The sequence below is a fragment of the Bacillus rossius genome, chromosome 2 (genome assembly GCF_032445375.1).
Source record: "Bacillus rossius redtenbacheri isolate Brsri chromosome 2, Brsri_v3, whole genome shotgun sequence".
In the NCBI taxonomy this organism is placed as follows: domain Eukaryota; kingdom Metazoa; phylum Arthropoda; class Insecta; order Phasmatodea; family Bacillidae; genus Bacillus; species Bacillus rossius.
In genome coordinates this window covers 79070729-79090341 of record NC_086331.1, presented here as the reverse complement: position 1 = coordinate 79090341, position 19613 = coordinate 79070729, and the positions used below count along the sequence as shown (strand labels likewise).

Sequence of the window (19613 nt, the reverse complement as noted above, 5' to 3'; positions counted from 1 at the left end):
CATATTTTTAAAGGAAATGTCCCATTTTTTTTTTTGTTATTCTTACATGAACATTATTGGAAGTGTTAAAGCCAACACAAAAATACGCTGTGTGTTAAAATTAAAAGATTTTAATGATCTTTCATTGCATTTTTTAAATATTTTTTTTCTGATTTTCACATTTTGGTCAAAATGTCCAATTTTTTGACGGTTCCCGAGAATGTATTCGTAAAATCACTGCTTAGTTAAATCCGGTGTTTGTGAAATCGGGGTTCTGGTGTACATAATTATTATACATTTAGTATTATTATTTTACAAATTTTAAGTGAACATAGCATTACCGACGTTAAGGTGCGTTAATGCGGAAGGTTTATCGGCTAGCCTCAACACACAGCTGTGAATATTCGTAAAAAAAAGCAGTGTTGTTAGTTACTGGACATATTTGACAGTTTATTGATAGGCGATGTATTACAAGACGTTGTAGTTTATAACACCGCTAAACCGTTGGAAGCTTCTAGTATAAATTAAAGTAATAAAAGTGCAAACGTAGGACTTCTTTGTTACAGGAAGCGTTGGTTTCATCCTGAGGAGGTTGAGTGGAAAAAAATTCTGTAACTTGCAGGTTTCTTGATTGGTTATTTATAACTCTAATGTGATTTTTAGATTTGGCATGGCTTGTAAATGCTCCCCTACCCATCGTATCGATCTTGAAACTTTTATTGCATATCTTGCATCTCGCACAAGTTCTGTCTTTCGCATCCTCAGTAGCCCATGGATACTCAGACTTGTAACGACAGGAATACCTAGTAGACATTGCCTCAATGGCTTCCTAACAAACTGCACAGCGTAAGACTAACATCGCTCGAAGACTTGTACTGAACAGAACAAATTAGAACAACATCCTGCATTGCACGCCGTAGTGCGGTTCATATTCCCCCTCCCCCTCTTAGTGACGTATTGCGTCTATGAGGAAAGAAGAAACATGACACGCCTGGGAACACTACAGCCGCTGCCAACATGACACTGTATAGATTTGCCGCGTGATTATCAGACGCCGCGATGTACGTCTTATATAAGTTGTGCGCATTTACACCGCAGCATTTGTCCAGGAAAGAAGTAAAATTCCAGACAGTTTCCCGGTTTTACCCGGGCCCTTTCAAATTCCCGACATTTTCCCGGTTTTTCCCGTTTTCCCGGTTTGGTGGCCACCCTGCTATACCAGGTTACTCTTACATTAATTATGACACACATAATTTTTAGTGGAATTTAAAAAGAACTGCACAAACTTGACACAGCAGTAGTGCTTCCTGGTTATTATTAAAGCATTTTAAGTGATCATGAAACTTTGCTTCACCCTACAGACCATTTTGTTTTTCATGACTAAAAGACAGCTATACCTAATGTGAAAAAACATTGAGGGCATTTCAAATATTCTCACTGTACGATATTGATCTTGACAAGATCATGTAAGAACCAAGCATTCCCTCTTGTTGTTCGAAACGAGTGATTTTACAAAACAGATTTAGGACACGGTAGAAATGTTTTTAAGCATGGATTTAATTTCAAATATTTAACACCTATGGTTTTGAGATCTGTAGTGCTATTGAACAAGAGTACCTACACAAAATGACATTATCAATCTTTTGTGTAAACATGTCGGGTACCGTTCGAAAGAAATAAAAAAAATATATTGATTTAACTACTACATCAACAGTCAGCACACAATGTAAATAACACATGCAAGCAAACAATTCACTGTATAGATAAACACTCTTAGTCATATTTTTATGGTTAAGTGTTCTATGAACACAACCACTGGGTTTTAGGGAACACGGGCGGTCTGTTTTCAGAAGCACAAAGATTGTATTCATTTATTTATTAGAATTTATAACAGACATTAAAAAAACCAGGGGGAATGAATCAAATAGTAAAGCCGGATTCTGTGGTCGCTATTTAAGGGAGAGACTCCTAGACCAGATGCCATCCAAGTATGTGGTTAAGAAACTAATAGAAATGATATTCCTGATTCAGGACAAAAACACTTGACTCTGTTTCGCACACTGTTAAAATACTTATTGAAAAGATAATTACATGAAAAATGACACTCGCCATCCTTACCGAGGAGCACTTGTACAAAAATATATTATTAAATTGCTCCTCAAACATGGTGGCCACTCACAGTCACCAAAAATATTCCCTGATTTTTCCCTGATTTCCCTGATTATAAATTCAAAATTTCCCTGATATTTACAATTACAAAAAAAAAAACATACTTTTGATGAAATAATATAATATTATAGAAAGAGATTACTCACATTTTAGCACCCTGCTGTATTTTCTTCATTATATACATACGGAAGTTCGTTAAATAACATAATACATTTTAAATGTCACTTTACATTATAGCATCCCTTTCAATGACCTGCAGTCTGTGTTTTGTTTTATGGCTCTACACAAATAACAAATAAAAATTAATTAAATACACACTAGCATATCTTGTTACAAATTGCAGCAATTTCAAATGCACACTACAGTTTTCATTTATGATAATGATAAATGATAATGATAAAGCAAACAAGCAAATTGTCAATAAACCAAAATGTTTTCTCCACAATACATGTATCACAGGAGCATCCTGTTGGAGAAATAAATTTATTTGGTTGAAAACAGGAAGTGAACTGCTAAGAAAATAACAGTAAAGTTTCGTAAGTGGATCCTGCATTAGAGTTTTTACATTTTCATACTGTGAAGTTGAAGACTCTTTTCAGGATCACTACAAAATAATAGCTTTAGTGCCTCCCATTATTCCAGCACTCTGTCAACTGAATCTAGGAGAGAGAGCTAACGTGTGCTAACATATTTCAAGATTTTGTGTGACTTTGCCTCACATACCTCTTGATACACTTACAGATGATTCTGGCGTTTTGAACTTTTTTCCAAGTACAGTAAACTCGCGATTATCCGGGCCTGGATTATCCGGTTTTCGGGTTATCCGTGCTTGATTTTTTTTATGAAGTTGTAAAAAAAAATGACGGGGTGTAGCTATGCCGCGACTGCGCTGAGGTTTTTTTTTTTTTTTTTTTTTACTGCTGACCCTTCAGACCCTCGTTCCCCCGCCACCTTCACCCGTCAATTTGTCACACTTTAAACCAAAAAGGAATGCCTTGACTGTTGCTTCCGGCTCAACTTCCCCCCCCCCCCCTTTTTTTTCTTTTTCTTTTCAAGCGTTCTTTTCAAAGCGCCCCGCCACGCTAAAAAAAAAAAAAAGAAAGGTCCCTCTACCTCTTTTACCTTCCCACACTCCGGACGGCTGGAAGAGGCATTTTTCACGCAGTTATTTACATCAGTTCTCCCAGGCACATTTGTTTTTGTAATCATGTCTGGTAAAAGGAAACGTAAAGTGCTGACAATAGCTTAGAAGTTGTGGACAGGTTAAGAAAAGGAGAAACTGCCGCGAAATTAGCACAGGAATATGAAATTGTAATCCAAAACCGTGCGAGACATTAATTAAAGTGAAGAAAAACTTTTGCAGTTTGCTAGTAGATCAGACAGTGTGGCACACACGTACATACACGGGGGGGGGGGGGGGGTTTAGGAATTTCCCCTCTACCGGCCGAAGCAGCCAGTAACACAATGGGAAGGGGAGGGCTTCTTGAAAATGCCGAGCGAGAGAGAGACAGAGAGAGAAAGGGAGCATGTTTGTCGCCACCAGACACCCCTTCCTCACCCAAAAAACCCCCACCCAACAACAGCCATCATTCTTTCTGGACAGCTAGGTGCGAGTCATGGTCTACAGCCCCGGCGCCAGCATAGCCACGGCCCTCTCTCTCTTTGCAGCCTTTGTTTATTGCGTGAACCTTTTTATCCTTCCAACTAACGGTATTTTTCCTTGTTTGAAGATGCCATTTAAATCACTCTTTCTTACGAAACAGCCAACAAGGAAGCACTCGTAATAACCAGATTAGTTTAGGATTACTATTTACGTAGTCAAACTGACGGTGCATTTCAAAACTCTCGTAACTTCGAAGGTCTCGTAGTATCCCATACTCGTAGTTATGACTGTAAAGTGCATCCTAATTTTAATAGGCGGAATTAACAAGAAACAATATCTTGCCGCGCGAGGTAGAAAAATAAAATGCAATAGCTGGAAGGGGGGGAAAAAGGTGTATAATATTGTGCTGTGGTTCAGACACTTATTTTGTAGTGACCCCGGATAATAGGTCGTTAAGGGGCCTCCCTAGTAAAAATGTTTAGCGCGGTGGGCCACTGGCCACGTGCTAATGCCAGTGGTTGGGCGTGGCGATATACCTGAGCCTGTCGCCTGCGCCGCGGTGGAGGGGGGAGAGGGCGTTTCAGCGAGGGGGGCGGAATAATGGGAGGGTTGTCATTGTGTGGACTTATACCTGCGTTATCTGCGAACAAGATCGTGGCAAGAAAGGTGACTGTTTTTCCCTTTCGCTACATTCAACCAAAAGATAATGTTCTCATATTGCCTTGCTTGCTTCCTGACAGTGTTTATTAACTTGAAACATTAAATTAGTGTTGCGATCCAGTCCATATCCATTAAATGCAAACAATCGTCAATTCTGTTAAAAACATTTATTTTTATTTTTTAATTATGTTCTACATAATTAATAGATTTACATACATTACAAAAAATTGTCACCAAAAATTGATGCGTTAGCTTGTGTTTTCAGAAAAAAAATTGTAAAAATTGTTATAATTAAAAAAAAATTTACAACGTTATACTTTAGAACTGACATTTGTGTGATGAATGGTTTTGCACGAACATTATGCTTTCATTCATAAAAGTCTTCCGCACCGCGACGAGAAATCACGTCCTACTAATAGATTGAGTAATAAAACTGGGAATAAAATGATGAAAATAATATTAAATATTTTTACTCTTAGACACAAATCAACCTTTGAAATCGCAATAACGACAAACAAATTTTTAACTTACTTCCTGAAGAAAAAGTGCATGTCAAACTCACTTTAAAATTCTGCAGAGAAAAAAATGTCAGGAACAAACAAGTGATCCCACCAACGACACATCGTCAACTTTGTATTCTAGGGTTCACGTCGTATTTAGTTACACTAAATATTACAGCATATTATTATTTTCTGGCACTTATTACATGTTTAGCATTTTATTTTTTTTAATATTTTTTAATGACTTTAACGTTGCATAATATGATGAATAAATATACACGAATGAACTGGAATCCCGTTCCGAGTTACATACAGACTGTTTACGAGCAGTGTAAATTTCTTAGCTGTTGCAACAGCGGCCTACAGGTGGATTCAGACTGCAGGCTTAGTCAGTCATGCTGAATCCACCTAAGTTCAGATTTTATCGAAGACAAGTGCGGGTGGTATGTAAGAACTCAGTGTGCACTGACTGTTGTGCTCAAGGTGTCAGTGAAATGTATAGCTGGAATCACGGGCGAAAATCTGTAGGATTCCCTTGAGGCCCGCGCGATAACGTGAAGATTTTGCAAATCCAAGCGGGCCCCCTCCGATGGGCTTTTTTTTTATTTCAGGGAGGTTCGGGCCACCCTGAGATTCTCCCCTCCTCTCGGAATGTACACATGCAGCTGGAATTAATTTTTAGCCAAGTACGTCATTTGGTGCTGTATTTAGGCTGTCAAAGAAGATACGAAACATGGCTGCTTTGATAATTGACGATAACTCCTTTTTATTGTGAAATAGTACCCATCTACAACGAAATCCCTACATATACCACCACTACTGTTGGGGATTTTCTATACAAACTATCAAAATAATTTTGGTTTCGTCACTGTCACTAGCTGTTATTGTATCATACGAAAACATGTTTGTTTTGTGTATTAATTTACGGTATTCATCTCTGTCAAAAAAAAATCCTTTTCGATAATAAAGTGTAAGCAAGGTAGAATATAAGGCTAATTTTAAAATAAAAATTGAATAAAGTATTTTTTGCTTGCAGTAGTTCAAATTTTTGAATTAATTTTGTTGTTTGTTAAAAAAGCCCTTCTAAAATCAAAGAAACTACCTACTTCCTAAATAGATAAATAGCGCTTTAAGAGTTCACACGCTTTTATAAATATTTAAACGCCAACATTTCAAATGTAGGTTTCACATAATGATAAAATCTTATCTATTTTCATGGTTACGCCTAATGGAAATAATACACAACAATTCGTCATAAATGTTTTTTATGCTTTTAATAACTACTCTACACATGAGCAAATTTCGATATACATAAAACTAAGGAACTCTGCATTACATTTTAAATCTGTGTACGACACTAACAGAAATTGAAGCATAAAATAACATTTTTATTTTTTAATTAATAAGTATTTCATCAACGTGAGCTATGCTTTCATCTCAATGAAGCCACGCTACATAGAGGAAGTGCACATGTATTCAGTCATAACAACAGACCCTGCGGATCACCGAGTAAACTAATGAATAGAATTCATAGCATTACCAGGGTTTTAAGACATATTTTCGCTTCTACTCAATCGCAACATCTCACTTAGCATGTATAATGATATTGTTTCAGTAAACATAACATAAGACATATTCGCCCCATTTACAGTAGAGGAAACTAAAATGTTTGGAACACTGTAAACTAATTGTATTGTCATTTCTGTAGTCGCTCGAAGCGGCAAACTATGTATTATTGTTCAATAAAACGAAATATTGAAACAAACAAACAATAACATTACGTTCAGACAATTCGTTTCGTGAAGTGAATGTAATAAAATACACAAGACAGTTTCTTATAAATACACACACCATTACCAAAACACAATCCCATAAAAATCATATAATATTCCATGTCGACTTAAAATTATTATCTATTATTCACCATGATAATTTCTTGCGGGTAGCCAGCAGCAAAGGGACACAATTTTTATTCATTTAATTAACTTTGACCAATCTTGTAAAACCTGGCATGAGCAAAGTAAGCTAATTCACAATTTTATTTTGCGTCACAATATTAAACATCAACTAGTAATGAATTAAGAGTTTGCTTCGCTTGGTAGAACATCGAATATAGTCATCTCCAGGTATTAAACTGAATTTTGAAAGAGGGACTCAAGTTTCTGAACAAGTTATTGACTTTCCTGATGATCCATCGACAGTTCGTAAACGGTCTCATCGTCGGGATGTCGATCTTGGGACCTTTTTCCTCACCATAGACCCGTGGTCTGTTCTACCATTCGCACAGCTATCCCAACCTATACAAATAGCCGAGTGCTACTACTCCCGTTGCTTCTATCATGGAGCTCGCCCGCAGTCGTACTTCCCTATCCAGCCTGCGTAATACACGCGTCCTACCTGCTAGCCGCCAAGAACGCGTCCATTTGTGAAAAAGCCTCACCCGCTAACAAATACTAACTCATTAATTATAATATGCAAAACATAAAAACATTACATATGCGATAAAACAAAATTTGCTGCTGTCATAAGCCGAAGAAAAAGAATCAAGTTGAAATACCTATAACATAGACAGATAAATCTAAAATAGAGTTATCGATAGTAATGTATGTCATATTACACTAAATACGTGTTCTTACTAACAACCGAATTTAAAAATAATATAAATTACTTTTTATCTTTTTCAACCATAACCGCATAGACGAAACAATAATTTTGATAAAACATTTTGTATAACTATACGACAGGACTAAAAGTACATTGTACGTAATAAGTATTTGCTTATAGGAATTAATGCTGCAGAATATACTAATAGATTCAAATGCATAGAATTTAATATATTTTGGAATTTATTTGGCAATATGCATGTACAAAAGATTGAATTTGAAATGAATTATCTGTTTTTAACTACAAATATAATTTTATCATTTCTCACTTTCATTCAAACTTCAGAGTGTCATTTTCAACAACAAAATAGCCACAACTTCACTTAAAAATATTTTAACTTGATACTTATATTGTATAACTTTTGATGAAATTAAATGTTAAGAGTTTCATTTAAGTTCGAAAGGAAACATAAATATTACGTTCAAAATAAATAACAAACGTTTTGTCTAGTTAGGAGTTCCGCGTCATGCAAATAAAGGAAAGTTAAACTTTTCAGTATACGGCTGCAATAATTATAGAGGAAAATGCTATTTATTCATTACATTTAATTCCCGTTTGAAGAAGAATAAATCGAAAAGTGCTATACCGAAAGTATAAAGTTGAAGTTCAATATTGCTTGTCAAGTAAGTTAAAGATCAAAATAAAAAAGAAGAAAATTTGTTTTCTTGAATATATTTTTTTCAGAAAAGTATACATACATACAATATTTCTTAAAACTAAAATAAACGTTTTTAGTCCTTGAGTATAAATTTACTGAAATATTTTTTTAGTTAATTAATTTTTTCATGCGAAGAAATATTTAATTGTTAAAATCACGAGAACATAATTTATTACGTTTATGTATTCTAAAGCTTATGTTAAAGATCGACTATATGCTATTCAATTTGCCCAAGAATTTTACTGCAATAGGAGAGCATTGCAAAAACACAATTTAACTAATAGGTAGGCCTATTATCACAATAAGTTATGTTCATAAACTATATTAAAGGGAAACAAATATTTATCATTTAATGATATGCAACTTTTTCCTTTGAGGTAAAAATTGAGGTATATTTAATGTAATAAGTAAATCCTCTCATAAAATTTACTGAAACTAATATTCTTCATTGTCAGTCATATTATGATTCCAAACAGTTCAAATCAACTGAAACATGAAATAAAATAGTAAGGTTAACCATGAGGTGTGGAAGAAATTAGAGAGTGCTTTGTAAAAAGTGTTAAAAATTTCTTATGAAATATTGTAATTATTATGTTCGTACATAATGTAATAAAAAATTCAATACATGAAATTCAACACATGGGTACTTTGTATTGCAAGTTATTAAACATACCTATATTTTAAAAACACATGTGCGTATCTAAGTCGAATTGTTATGTAATACATGATGAACAATAACATTACCAACACAACTTCCCTTCCAAATAACTTTCACACAAAGATAAGGCCGCGGACAAATTATACACACTGGTCGCACGAGGAGCTGAAATAAGTCTTATAAGAAAGCCGGCCGGAGTAATTCTTTTCAAGCCAAAGCTGAAAGTAATGGATGTTGTTTGTCTAAAGCAGGCAGTGAAATTACATACAAGTTTACAGAATAGCCATATAAGATCTTTGACGCTTCTTATCCCGTCAGTGGACTGTACGCGAAGAACCAACTGCATCATGGCCCGCCGCCAGTTATATACTTACGTATGAATACACTTGTAAACGATGGTTTGTATACTTATGTAGGTTGCCGACATCGATAGGTATTCTTTGGCAGCTCGATGTGGATTCATTCGAACACGTTTGCGCTAAACACGACATATTTTTACATAAGAGTGACATCGCGCACTGAAAAAAGTTGCAGGTCTGTAACGCAACAGTGATGCAAATATTACATAGTTCGAACATTTTCTGGAGCACGACATTCACTTTGGGTAATGCTAAGCTACTTGATAGGTATACTTTACCCGCTTTAAAAGTGATAGCTTAAAAAAAAGTGTACATGGAAGCAGACTCAGCCATATGTTTATTGCTGTTGTGTTTGTCATAAACCTAATAAGTTCAATACGGCCTGTAAGTAGAACCCATGTTTTTTTACGACTTGTGTACAAGCTGTGGTTGTAAAGCGAATTTATATTCTTAGTTAACAAACGTCTATCATAACAAATTTGGAATAAGGCTACCTTAATTTTTTTTCTAGAACGAAAATATCTGGAAATAAAAATCAAGGAAAAAAGCATGAAAGATTACGGATTTTTTTTCCAACAACAAATAATTTATGGTTTAACTGCTTTGTGTACTATATAAAAACATAACAAGATTTCAAAATTTTACATTTTTTTTACTATCCGTTATAGTTATGTTTTGTTTTAACTCATAAATATTTAAGTTGATTGCCAACGTCACGAGTGTACAATAATTTATGTCACACTGCTCCGGGTTGCAGGTAAAGTAACAGGCGTGAAATTTGATTAGAAACGCGTTCTATTAATTCAGGCCCTTTAATTGGGCGTGACGGACCATGTGCCAAATATGTAACAATTATAAGTAGGTGAAGTATTAAACAAAAAGAACTTGAATGCAAAATAATGCATCTAAAAAAAATAATTTGCAAGGTTCTTTCATGGATGTTGTAATGTATGGGCAATATTTACTTAATTTTTGTTTTTGGATAAATTAATTGTGGTTTGTAAAATTTTAATAATTTTGAATAATTGCTGTAAAAAATTTATTTCCTGGCCTTATTAATTAATCGAGCTGTAGAAATAAGTTTATCTGAAAATTTACGTCATCTTCATTAAACATTGCCACTATTTATACTTTTTAACTTCCAAATGGTTTTTGAATTTTGTAATTAATAACGTACCATCCATTATTACATATGTGAGCGATCGGTCACTGACCTCATCTTCAATACTCCTCGTGACTCCTGCGCCAGGAGGAACATATATATACTCCTGACTAGCTTATTTAATATAGATCTTCCCTTGTTTTTATTTTTTATTTATCATTCCATGAACATTTTTAAAACAGAGAAGACCATCAGATATCTATCTAGCCAAAAAGCATAGAAAAATAACATTTAGTTTTCAAAATATGATTTTTCTTTTAGTTTAAGATACATTTTATATGAACCTACATTTTTAAGTATGAAAACTTTTGTAAATAGTTAACCATTTGGTTAATACCAGTATAAATTTTTCTTCAGCGTTGTAAGATGTGTAAGATCATTTTGGAAAACTAAAATAATTAAAAAAAATATTGGGTAGTATAATAATTGTTTTTTGAATATTTATTAAAAATAGAAGGAAAACACTGAAGTGTATGTTCATGTTAAAAGTTAAATAAAATTTTTGTCGAATTAGCTAGCGAGACTGTAAAGCCACCAATAAATAGTTTGTAGGACAACTTTCAATGTGTTGATTGATTAGTTTCAATACTTTATTTCGTAATACATGATCTAGTATGGTAAGCTTTAGGATATTTGTAGTTTAAACAAAAGCAATGTTTTAGAGATACACGAATATAGTCACAGAGTAAGTCTAGCACATGGTACTGTGGCGAGGCACACTAAAAGCAATTCTGAGAATTTCTTTCTGTCATGGGATTATCTTTTACCGGTGCCGGTTGTGGGTTGTCTCCCTCTCACGCACGCACGCACACACAGGTAGCCTGCCTCCCCCCCGGGCCAGGGTCCACCACCACGCTACCTGTGCTGTGGCTGCGAGCTGGCTTCGCCGAGCGGCAGCACGAGACGGTGGAAAACTTTCAAGATTTGCAGAAATTGCGGAAAAGATATCTCGGAATTCAAAGCGATGACTATATGTTTTAAATACATGAATTTCTTCAGAAAAAAATTACATTTTTTTCTAGACTTGTACTTTTTTTCTGTCATTCTCCTAAGCAGTATAAAATGGCCCCAAAGTTGGACAAGTTGGTGATTTTTTATTTCATATTTTGATAGAAAAAAACATAAATGTAAAAGTACACAGACAGTTCGTGTAGTATCTTCTCGTGGGTGAAAAATTTTCAGATTCGTAGTGTCGATCAATAAAGTCCCATCATTATTTAAAAAACATAGTGTTCCGCTAACTTCTGAAGCTACTAGGGAGGCCCCTTAAAAGGGTGGAGGGAGATGCTGAGTTGGGACTGCCGCCGCTCTCCCTCCCGTAGCAATAAAGGGGACAGGAGAAGGATGGCGGCAACACAGTGCCAGTATTGTTTACGGTCCAATAAGCTGGGACGCGGTATACAAAGCCTTTGCTTGTACTCATAGAATTCTACTGAAGAGACACTCTTTTGCCAGTAAATACACAATTTTTAAGTGGTGAAACGGATTATCCTGGTTTTCTTATGGGCATTCAATTATCCGGGCATCGGAAGGTCCCAATTAACACGGATAATCGAGAGTTTACTGTAATAGAAAATATTAACCAAAAATGTCTCAATGCTAATTGTTAGCTGTGCACTGGCTTTTTTTTAGCAGATAGATAAATGAGGTGACATGAGCAGCCTTGCACAACAATAGCGGGATGTTTTTCTTTAACAAATGCCACCACATCTTTGTTTGTGCCAATGATAGTATTGGCATTGTCACATGCAAATGCTACACAATGTTTCCAAGAAATTCCAAAACGTTCAAATACCTTATTCAGCACAGAGAAAATACCATATCATGTGTTGTCTGTACTCTCAACAAGTGATAACAGTACAATGCAAATTTTACCTTGTGTTTGATTTAAAAATGAAACAACTAATGGATAAATCTTCACTGCATCACAATCAGTACTCCCATCGATAGCTAAAGCAAATGGTCCACTTACTAAAGATTCAACAATTTCACTTTTAGTTTCACCAGCCATATACTCCACTAAGGCAGATGTTTTTGTTCTCGCACAGCTGTATTTCTGTGCAATTTTTCAGTCCGGAAACATAGCTCTATACAAATTACCGGAATGATCGGCTACTGCTATCGGTAAATTGTGTTCTACTAGAAAACTTGCAAACAATAACTCTGCGTTTGTTACTTTCGTTTCTTCAGATGTAACGAAAAACGACGATATAGATTTATTGCTCGTCACGGCTTTAAAATGTTCGGCATGTTTCTTTGATTCAATATGCCATCTACAGTCATCCCTTCCACCATGTGCAATCGAAAAGTCACACGTGCATACATTACAAAATGCGTGGCGTTCCGAAACATTTTAAAATGACAAGCATGGCCATTCTTTTGAAAAGTTTGGTCAAAAGTTCTGAAGAATAACGTTCTCTTTTTTTGCCCCAGATACACATTGTTCTGTCACACGCTTCATTTCTACAACCGGTACTGAAGAACACAACACTATCGAACAACATAAAAAGGTTTCATGTCTGTAGACAAGACAAAAACACATTGATGAAAAAAATGGCTTTCAAGAAAGTAAATAAAACAACACAGGTTAGCCAAAGTACCATACAAAAATTATTGTGATGTAAGTAGCTAACAAACGATAAGTCAGAGAATATGTACTAGTTGTATCGTACAAAGGACGTAATACCATACAATTTATATTAAAAGACACAAGAATTAATCTACTTATTTCGACAGTACATGCGCACATTTATTAGTTCCGTTATCTGCGCAATCACGTGATGTATTCAAACTACGTTCACGAAACACGCACATCAGAAACGGAATTTTTTTTCCGTTACCATGAAGCACAAAGCCTCGTTTCCGTAATAAACCGGCGATTTTCCGTAATTCCGTGTTAAATCCGTAATGGTTGGCAGCTCTGCGGAAATATACATGACACAAATAATTCCCGGTTTTAAAAAAAATTCCCTGACATTTTCCTGATAATTCCCGATCAACGTGATTTCCCTGATAAATCCCGGTTTTCCCGGTTTTCCCGGTGAGTGGCCACCCTGTCAAAACTTAAGTTACATTGATTACGTTAAGTTTATCCTGGCTCAGTTCAAAAACAGTCTCCAGGTAATATGCATGTTATTGTTACAATCCAAGACCAAGGAGTGAGTTCTATAACCATCGCCAAGAGACGTGGCTCTTTTACTGATGAAGCTACTTGCCTGGTCTTGCGCAGCCTTTCCAGGTGCGCTGGGTTTGTGACAGCCTACCAGGGACAAATAATGCACCTCGCTGACTTGTCTGTCGCGTTTGTCCACCTCTACGGACCACAGCTCAGGGAGCAGTGCTGCCAGGCTGGTCATCGGGATAATTCCTCAATGGCCTTGTCTACTTCTCCATTGCAGATGGGCACTGGGCCAGCGAATGGGGGTCATTGTTAGCGGATTCCAACCAGCAAACACCCCCCCCCCTAGTTTTCGTGATATTAGTCATATCAGCGCAGTGGGCTGGAGTACCTCTACTCGCCCAGTGAGTAGTCGCTCACAGAAAGAGGACTCCAATGCGGACCCTCACATCCTTGCCACTTTGCTTGGTGGAGGACTGCAACCTGGACCCTCACTTTGCTTGCCACCTCATCGGTGGAATTTCAGTTCACTCGCTTTGTAGCTGTCAACTCATCCAGCGAGTGACTACTCGTTGCTAGTAAACTCGAACCAGCTACTCCTGTCATGGTGTAGAGGATCGTTTCGTTGGAGGAACTGAGCATTCCAAATTTTGGATGTCAACTCAGCCAGCAAGTTGCTACTCCTTGGTGGAGGACTCCAAACCTTGATCCATAGACGAGTCTCTCTACACTGCTTACTGCCATTGTCCGACAAGTCACACCATGTCAACAGTCATACTGACCAGCACATCATCGCCCTCTTTTGTGGTTGCGTTGGGCTTGTCTTGGCTGACTTCTAGCACCGTTGATTGTTAATGAACGCCTCCTGTTTGTTGGCCCCAGAGGGACTGAGTGTTAAAAAACAAAAAATTTAAAAAATTTAAAAAAAGATCTCGGCGGCCTTATATAATCGTTGGAAGTAACGGTCACTAAACCTGAGACCATATTTATACAGCCAGGAAACTATTGCAATCACTGATCCGGAGTCCGTGTCTGTTGCATCATACGAGCTTGCAGGTTATTTCACTGACGAGAGTCTAGTAACTCACTGTTGACATAGGCGGAGATATAACGGGCATGTGCCCCGTTACAGTATTTCACATTTTTGACAGTTATAAAGGAAAACAATAATAAACTTGCATGGTTATTAATAATACATATTTGTTCTAGACTATTTTCCCCAAATTGTAAACTACGCCAATCACTTAAACAAATAGCGAGGCAATTGCTAGATGCCCAAAACAGCTTATCAGTTGAAAGTGTTTAAGCCTATACACTGCAATTGCAGTTGTCATCAAACACAGAATATTCATTATGAAATAACAAAAAAATATTCAAAATTTGTTTTTAATTTTTTACAAATTTTTAAAATCTACATAGTATATATTAACCACACATAAAATAACTGTTTTCTCTATTACTTATATTCAATGATTTTGCAGTGTTCCTAATACATGCTAGTCGGCTGCTGAAAACTGAAGTTAACCTTTCATACTGTGCTCGAAATATTGTCTCTAAAACTGCAGTGTCAGTGAGTGTCTCCACAAATTTGTTCATGTATCAACATTATTTAGGTGAGCTATTTAAAAGGTACCATTTCTTATGCATTAGGACCGAAACAATAATGATTTGTTTGGACACTTTTATGGCCAGAGAATCCATTCCTCTGCCATGAAACAAGTCTCAAAGCTGTAAACAGTCTCCTTTCCTCCTCTACTAAAAAGGTATAATGTGGCATATTTTAACTACATGTTATGAGAATTTTAATTTCTATCATACAAATTAAATTTTAGGCACACAAATTTTTTTTTTTACATTGACTAGATGAGACATTCAAGAGACCACTAAAATTTTTCAAAATTATGCATGATTTTGAAATAGAGAATTTTGAGTTATACAGAATTTTACTATATTCTTATGTGAGAGCCTTCATATTTAAGTGGTTGGTTATAAAAATTTCATGATTACAGTTTCAACCCCATAACTTATGTTATTTGATTAAAATTGTTATTTTCAAGTCTTTATAGAAAATCCAATAAAGTGAATCACAAATAAGATTTTGTGGAGTCAACACTCATGTTTTAAAATAAACCTAAGCAATGAAACTGACTTATATAATTATAGTTTCATTCTATAGTTAAACATGGACCCTTGTGGTACTCAAGGAACATTCAAGGTTGAAGTAGGTGAAATTAACATTATTTTAAAAATTACAACAATGAACAAATGTTTTACATCAAAGTTTCAATAATGTTTTGACTGAAATATACGTCCCTCCTCTCTAATATAGTATTTTGGAAGACATATACCCACGTGGAAGTCTAAGGAGACAGGTATTTGGTTATAAAATGTCAGTGAACATTGTTAAATATCTGCAAAAACTTGGGTAAAGTTGTACGGTTAATTAACTTTTTAATGAAAAAGAGTTGATAGCTTTTCTTAATATATTTTCAGTAAATTTGAAAAATAACTTGGATGGAATAAATCTGCACAAAAGACTACCATATGTATGATTCTGACACCAATTAATGTATTAAATAAATAAAACTAACTAAATTTTAATAATCTTCCTTGAAACATATATTGGTGTTCAAAATTTAATAAGAATGCTAGTTTTGAATGGAAAAGGTTGAGGGAGAATCTAAACTATGTAATGACACTAACAGGCACTGAATATAAATATTTTATGTTGCACCAAGTATATGTATCACTAAGAGTAGGAATGCAGTTCACTGGATACCCCTTCCCCCACATACTACAGTGTCACATCAGCAAAGTCAGCCAGCACCGTGCTGGCAGCCGGTCACGAGGTAGAGAGGACGGTTGCGATTCACCCACCAGTCATAAGTCATTGAGCCATGATTTGCATGATTACTAGTGTAGGAATCAGGGTGTGTGTGCAGGAGTTTTCGGTTCAAATCAAGTTAGGGCTAGTAGCTCGCTGCAGTACATCACTGTGCAGTGGGTGTGCAGTTATTGATATGCAGAATTAAAACAGGATTCTTGTAACATAGAATTTAAAGATTACTTATTTCTTATTAAGACCCTAACTTCCAGCCTTCCCTAGTGACTATAGTGACATAGGTGTTAATTATATATCATTATAATGCATAGATAAATTATATTTAATACACTTAAAATAGTCTTTCATCTTTTCAAAAAATTTACATAAATTAATTACATTTTAAAGGAAAAACTTAAAGGTTAACAATATCATAAACTTAATACCAGAAGAAAATCTGTTTCCAAGTTTACCTTCATATGATATGGACCCAAAATGAGCCAACCACAAAATGTAAATCCCGCATATATGAGCAAAGCACATAGCAAGAACCTTGCAACCTTAGGTGCTGCTTTCTTCAAAGTGAGAATGACAACCTGGCAACATAAAAAAAATAATACACAGCCTCATAAATCTTAAAAAAGGTAGGTACTCACAAGGCACATTAACATCAATTTATGTATTTTTAAATAAGATACACAAATTCAAAAAGTTATGTTATTTTTGAAATAATTAATTTACTGGTATGAATAAATTATTACAACTTGAAACATTTACACTCTGAAAAAAAAATGTAATTTATGCTCTTTATACAACTTTAGTGTTAGCAAAATGCCATGGCACAATTTAAAGCAGTGGGAATGGCTGCTGTAAATCACTAGCCACCGCCAACAGTCCAGAAACTAAAATTTAAGCCATTTATTCCACTTAATAAACAACGAAAAAAATTAACAAACCTTCAACACATCAACAGAGTTAACACATTGTTTACATTTCACAATCCCTCATTTAAACAGTCCACCATGGTGATGATGACAGCATCAGTTGGCAACTGTTCTGAGCCAGTACATAAGTTGTTTATATTCTGAAATAATTGTTCCTTGGTTTGTATCTCCAAAAGCACACACTATTATATCAATTAGAAATGAGTCTTAGGATGGTATTAAGCACGTCCACTCAAGTGCAGAGCATGCTGTTGGTTGGACACCCCCCCCCCGCCCCCACGCGAGCAGGGGGTCAAATTCATGACATTAGAATGTTACTTCACAAATGAAATAGCAACAAATAGAATGCATAATGCCAATATTCTAGGGTAGTCTGTGTACCTACAGTGGTGATATCACAGCAGGCAGCCACAACTAGAGATATGCAAGGTATACTTTGAATGGAAGGGTTATGGTTAAAGCATTTTAGTTTAAGTGATTTGAGTACACTTGTAGGTAAGAGAAAGCATGGAAATGAATAATCAAATACGAATTATACTGAAAATTGTAGGAAAACCTCAAAAACAACTTCTTTCTACAAATAGTCAAATTGAAGTACTAGTTACTTATTCATTTTTCTATTTATTTGCAGCTATTTTATTGCATTTGAACTGCACTAACTTTTATATTTATCTTTCATTTTAAGTTTTGTACTTAGTCAAGACTGAATAATTTTAAAAGTGAATAAATATTGATATTTCACCTAAAGTTTTAAATAACTTTATTTCCATTTATTTAATTAGTTATTAATATTGCTTATAAGAAAAATTTTTAATGTATAATTTCATGAAAAAAATCTCCAGAATATAAGTTTAAAACTGGAATATAGAATACAAATGTTAATAAAAATCTACAAATTACTCTCAGTGAATATGGTATGCATTTGTTTCACTTTAAATTAATGTGTAAAATCAATATCATAAATACTCAAACATTTATGGCGGCACTACACCCAGCTAAACAATACCTTTGAGTTTGCATATGTATTTTCAAGGTTACTGTTCTACATTTGCTAAAAATTGTGACCAAGTTGCTGATTAAAATGAATACATTTTATAAAATTTGACAAATAACTCCCCTGATTAATCAAAATAGTAATATTTTTAAACTTCTTACAAACAATTTGAGTAATTGATCAAATAAATGCCCAAAAATTTATATAAATTTTTTTTTGGAGACAGAAAACATTTTCACTTTTCACTCTAAAAAAATATTTGTGTGCCTGTCTCCCTCTTCTTTAAAAAGTTCTAAATATACCACAACCATCACCCTACACAAATCACATAAATAGAAGTTTATTATGAGTGCTTCTCACTATGAAACAAAATTATTAAATAATTGGCAGTGTGGACTTTGTATTGTTTATGAGCGTGCATAAAACTGGATAGTCAAATGCACTTATTCATGACAGAAATGTGCCCACAGTTATGTTAAATATAAATCCTTGATCATGATCGTCATTTTGATAAGATGTTTCACAAATGATATAAAATTATATTTTTTATTTTAAATTAAATGTAATAAGTAAGATAATTTTACATCATTAAATAGTATATTACAGTACAATATGCATAGTTTTACTTACGTTATAAGTTTTGAAGAACCCAAGGTATCGCAGAACTCCAAACCAAACCAACAGATTTCCAGTGCCCAAGAAGACACTGCAAATATTCCACTGGTCACCTGCAAATTGCTGTTGAAATATCACACAGTCTTATTTAAGCATGACATAATATATTTAAATTTTTAACTCTTAGTCAAGAACTTTATTAAGGGTAAAACAATGTATCCATCTGATATTACTGTTTTGTCAAACACTGTCAAATTTTTGTACACCTATCCCTCACTTAGCACGTCTTCAGATTGCGTGAATTCAATTAGAGCGATGTTAATTTTACTGCCCCAGTCTTGAATAGCACATCTGTAAATATCAGCGCGAATTCTCTGCAGGCAAAAAAAAGTTGGTATGATGCCATGAAGTCTGTTTCAACTTTTGTAAACAACAGATGTGCCATGGCATACAGTTAGCCATACAAGGGGGGAAGAGATGCGCGCGCAGGTCTAACTATGCTATCGGCTGTTATACAAATATCAGCTATGGCAAGTTAAGTTGTAGCTATGGAGTGTAAAGGACCAAATGTTTTTTCCTCCGCGCGTATGCCGCCATGCCGTACCGTTGTCTCCCGGCCTCAGACTGGGCCGTGATAAATTCAGTCTAGCCAGTGGCAGGGAACTCCCACAAACACATGCAATGTCTGCCCATTCATCTGCCGGTAACT

General features: G+C 35.2%; 1 protein-coding gene across 4 annotated transcripts in view; it reads right to left on the bottom strand.

Annotated features, from left to right (window-relative positions):
* The window catches only part of LOC134529395 (mucolipin-3-like), a 167406-nt gene that overhangs the window by 52737 nt on the left and 95056 nt on the right, over positions 1-19613 (bottom strand). For all 4 annotated transcript variants that reach the window (XM_063363416.1, XM_063363418.1, XM_063363417.1 and 1 more), the window contains exons 9-10: positions 18920-19027; positions 16825-16947 (exon numbers count right to left, since the gene is read on the bottom strand). In XM_063363416.1, the coding sequence (XP_063219486.1) occupies positions 16825-16947; positions 18920-19027 (231 nt within the window). The remainder of the gene's footprint in view (positions 1-16824; positions 16948-18919; positions 19028-19613) is intronic.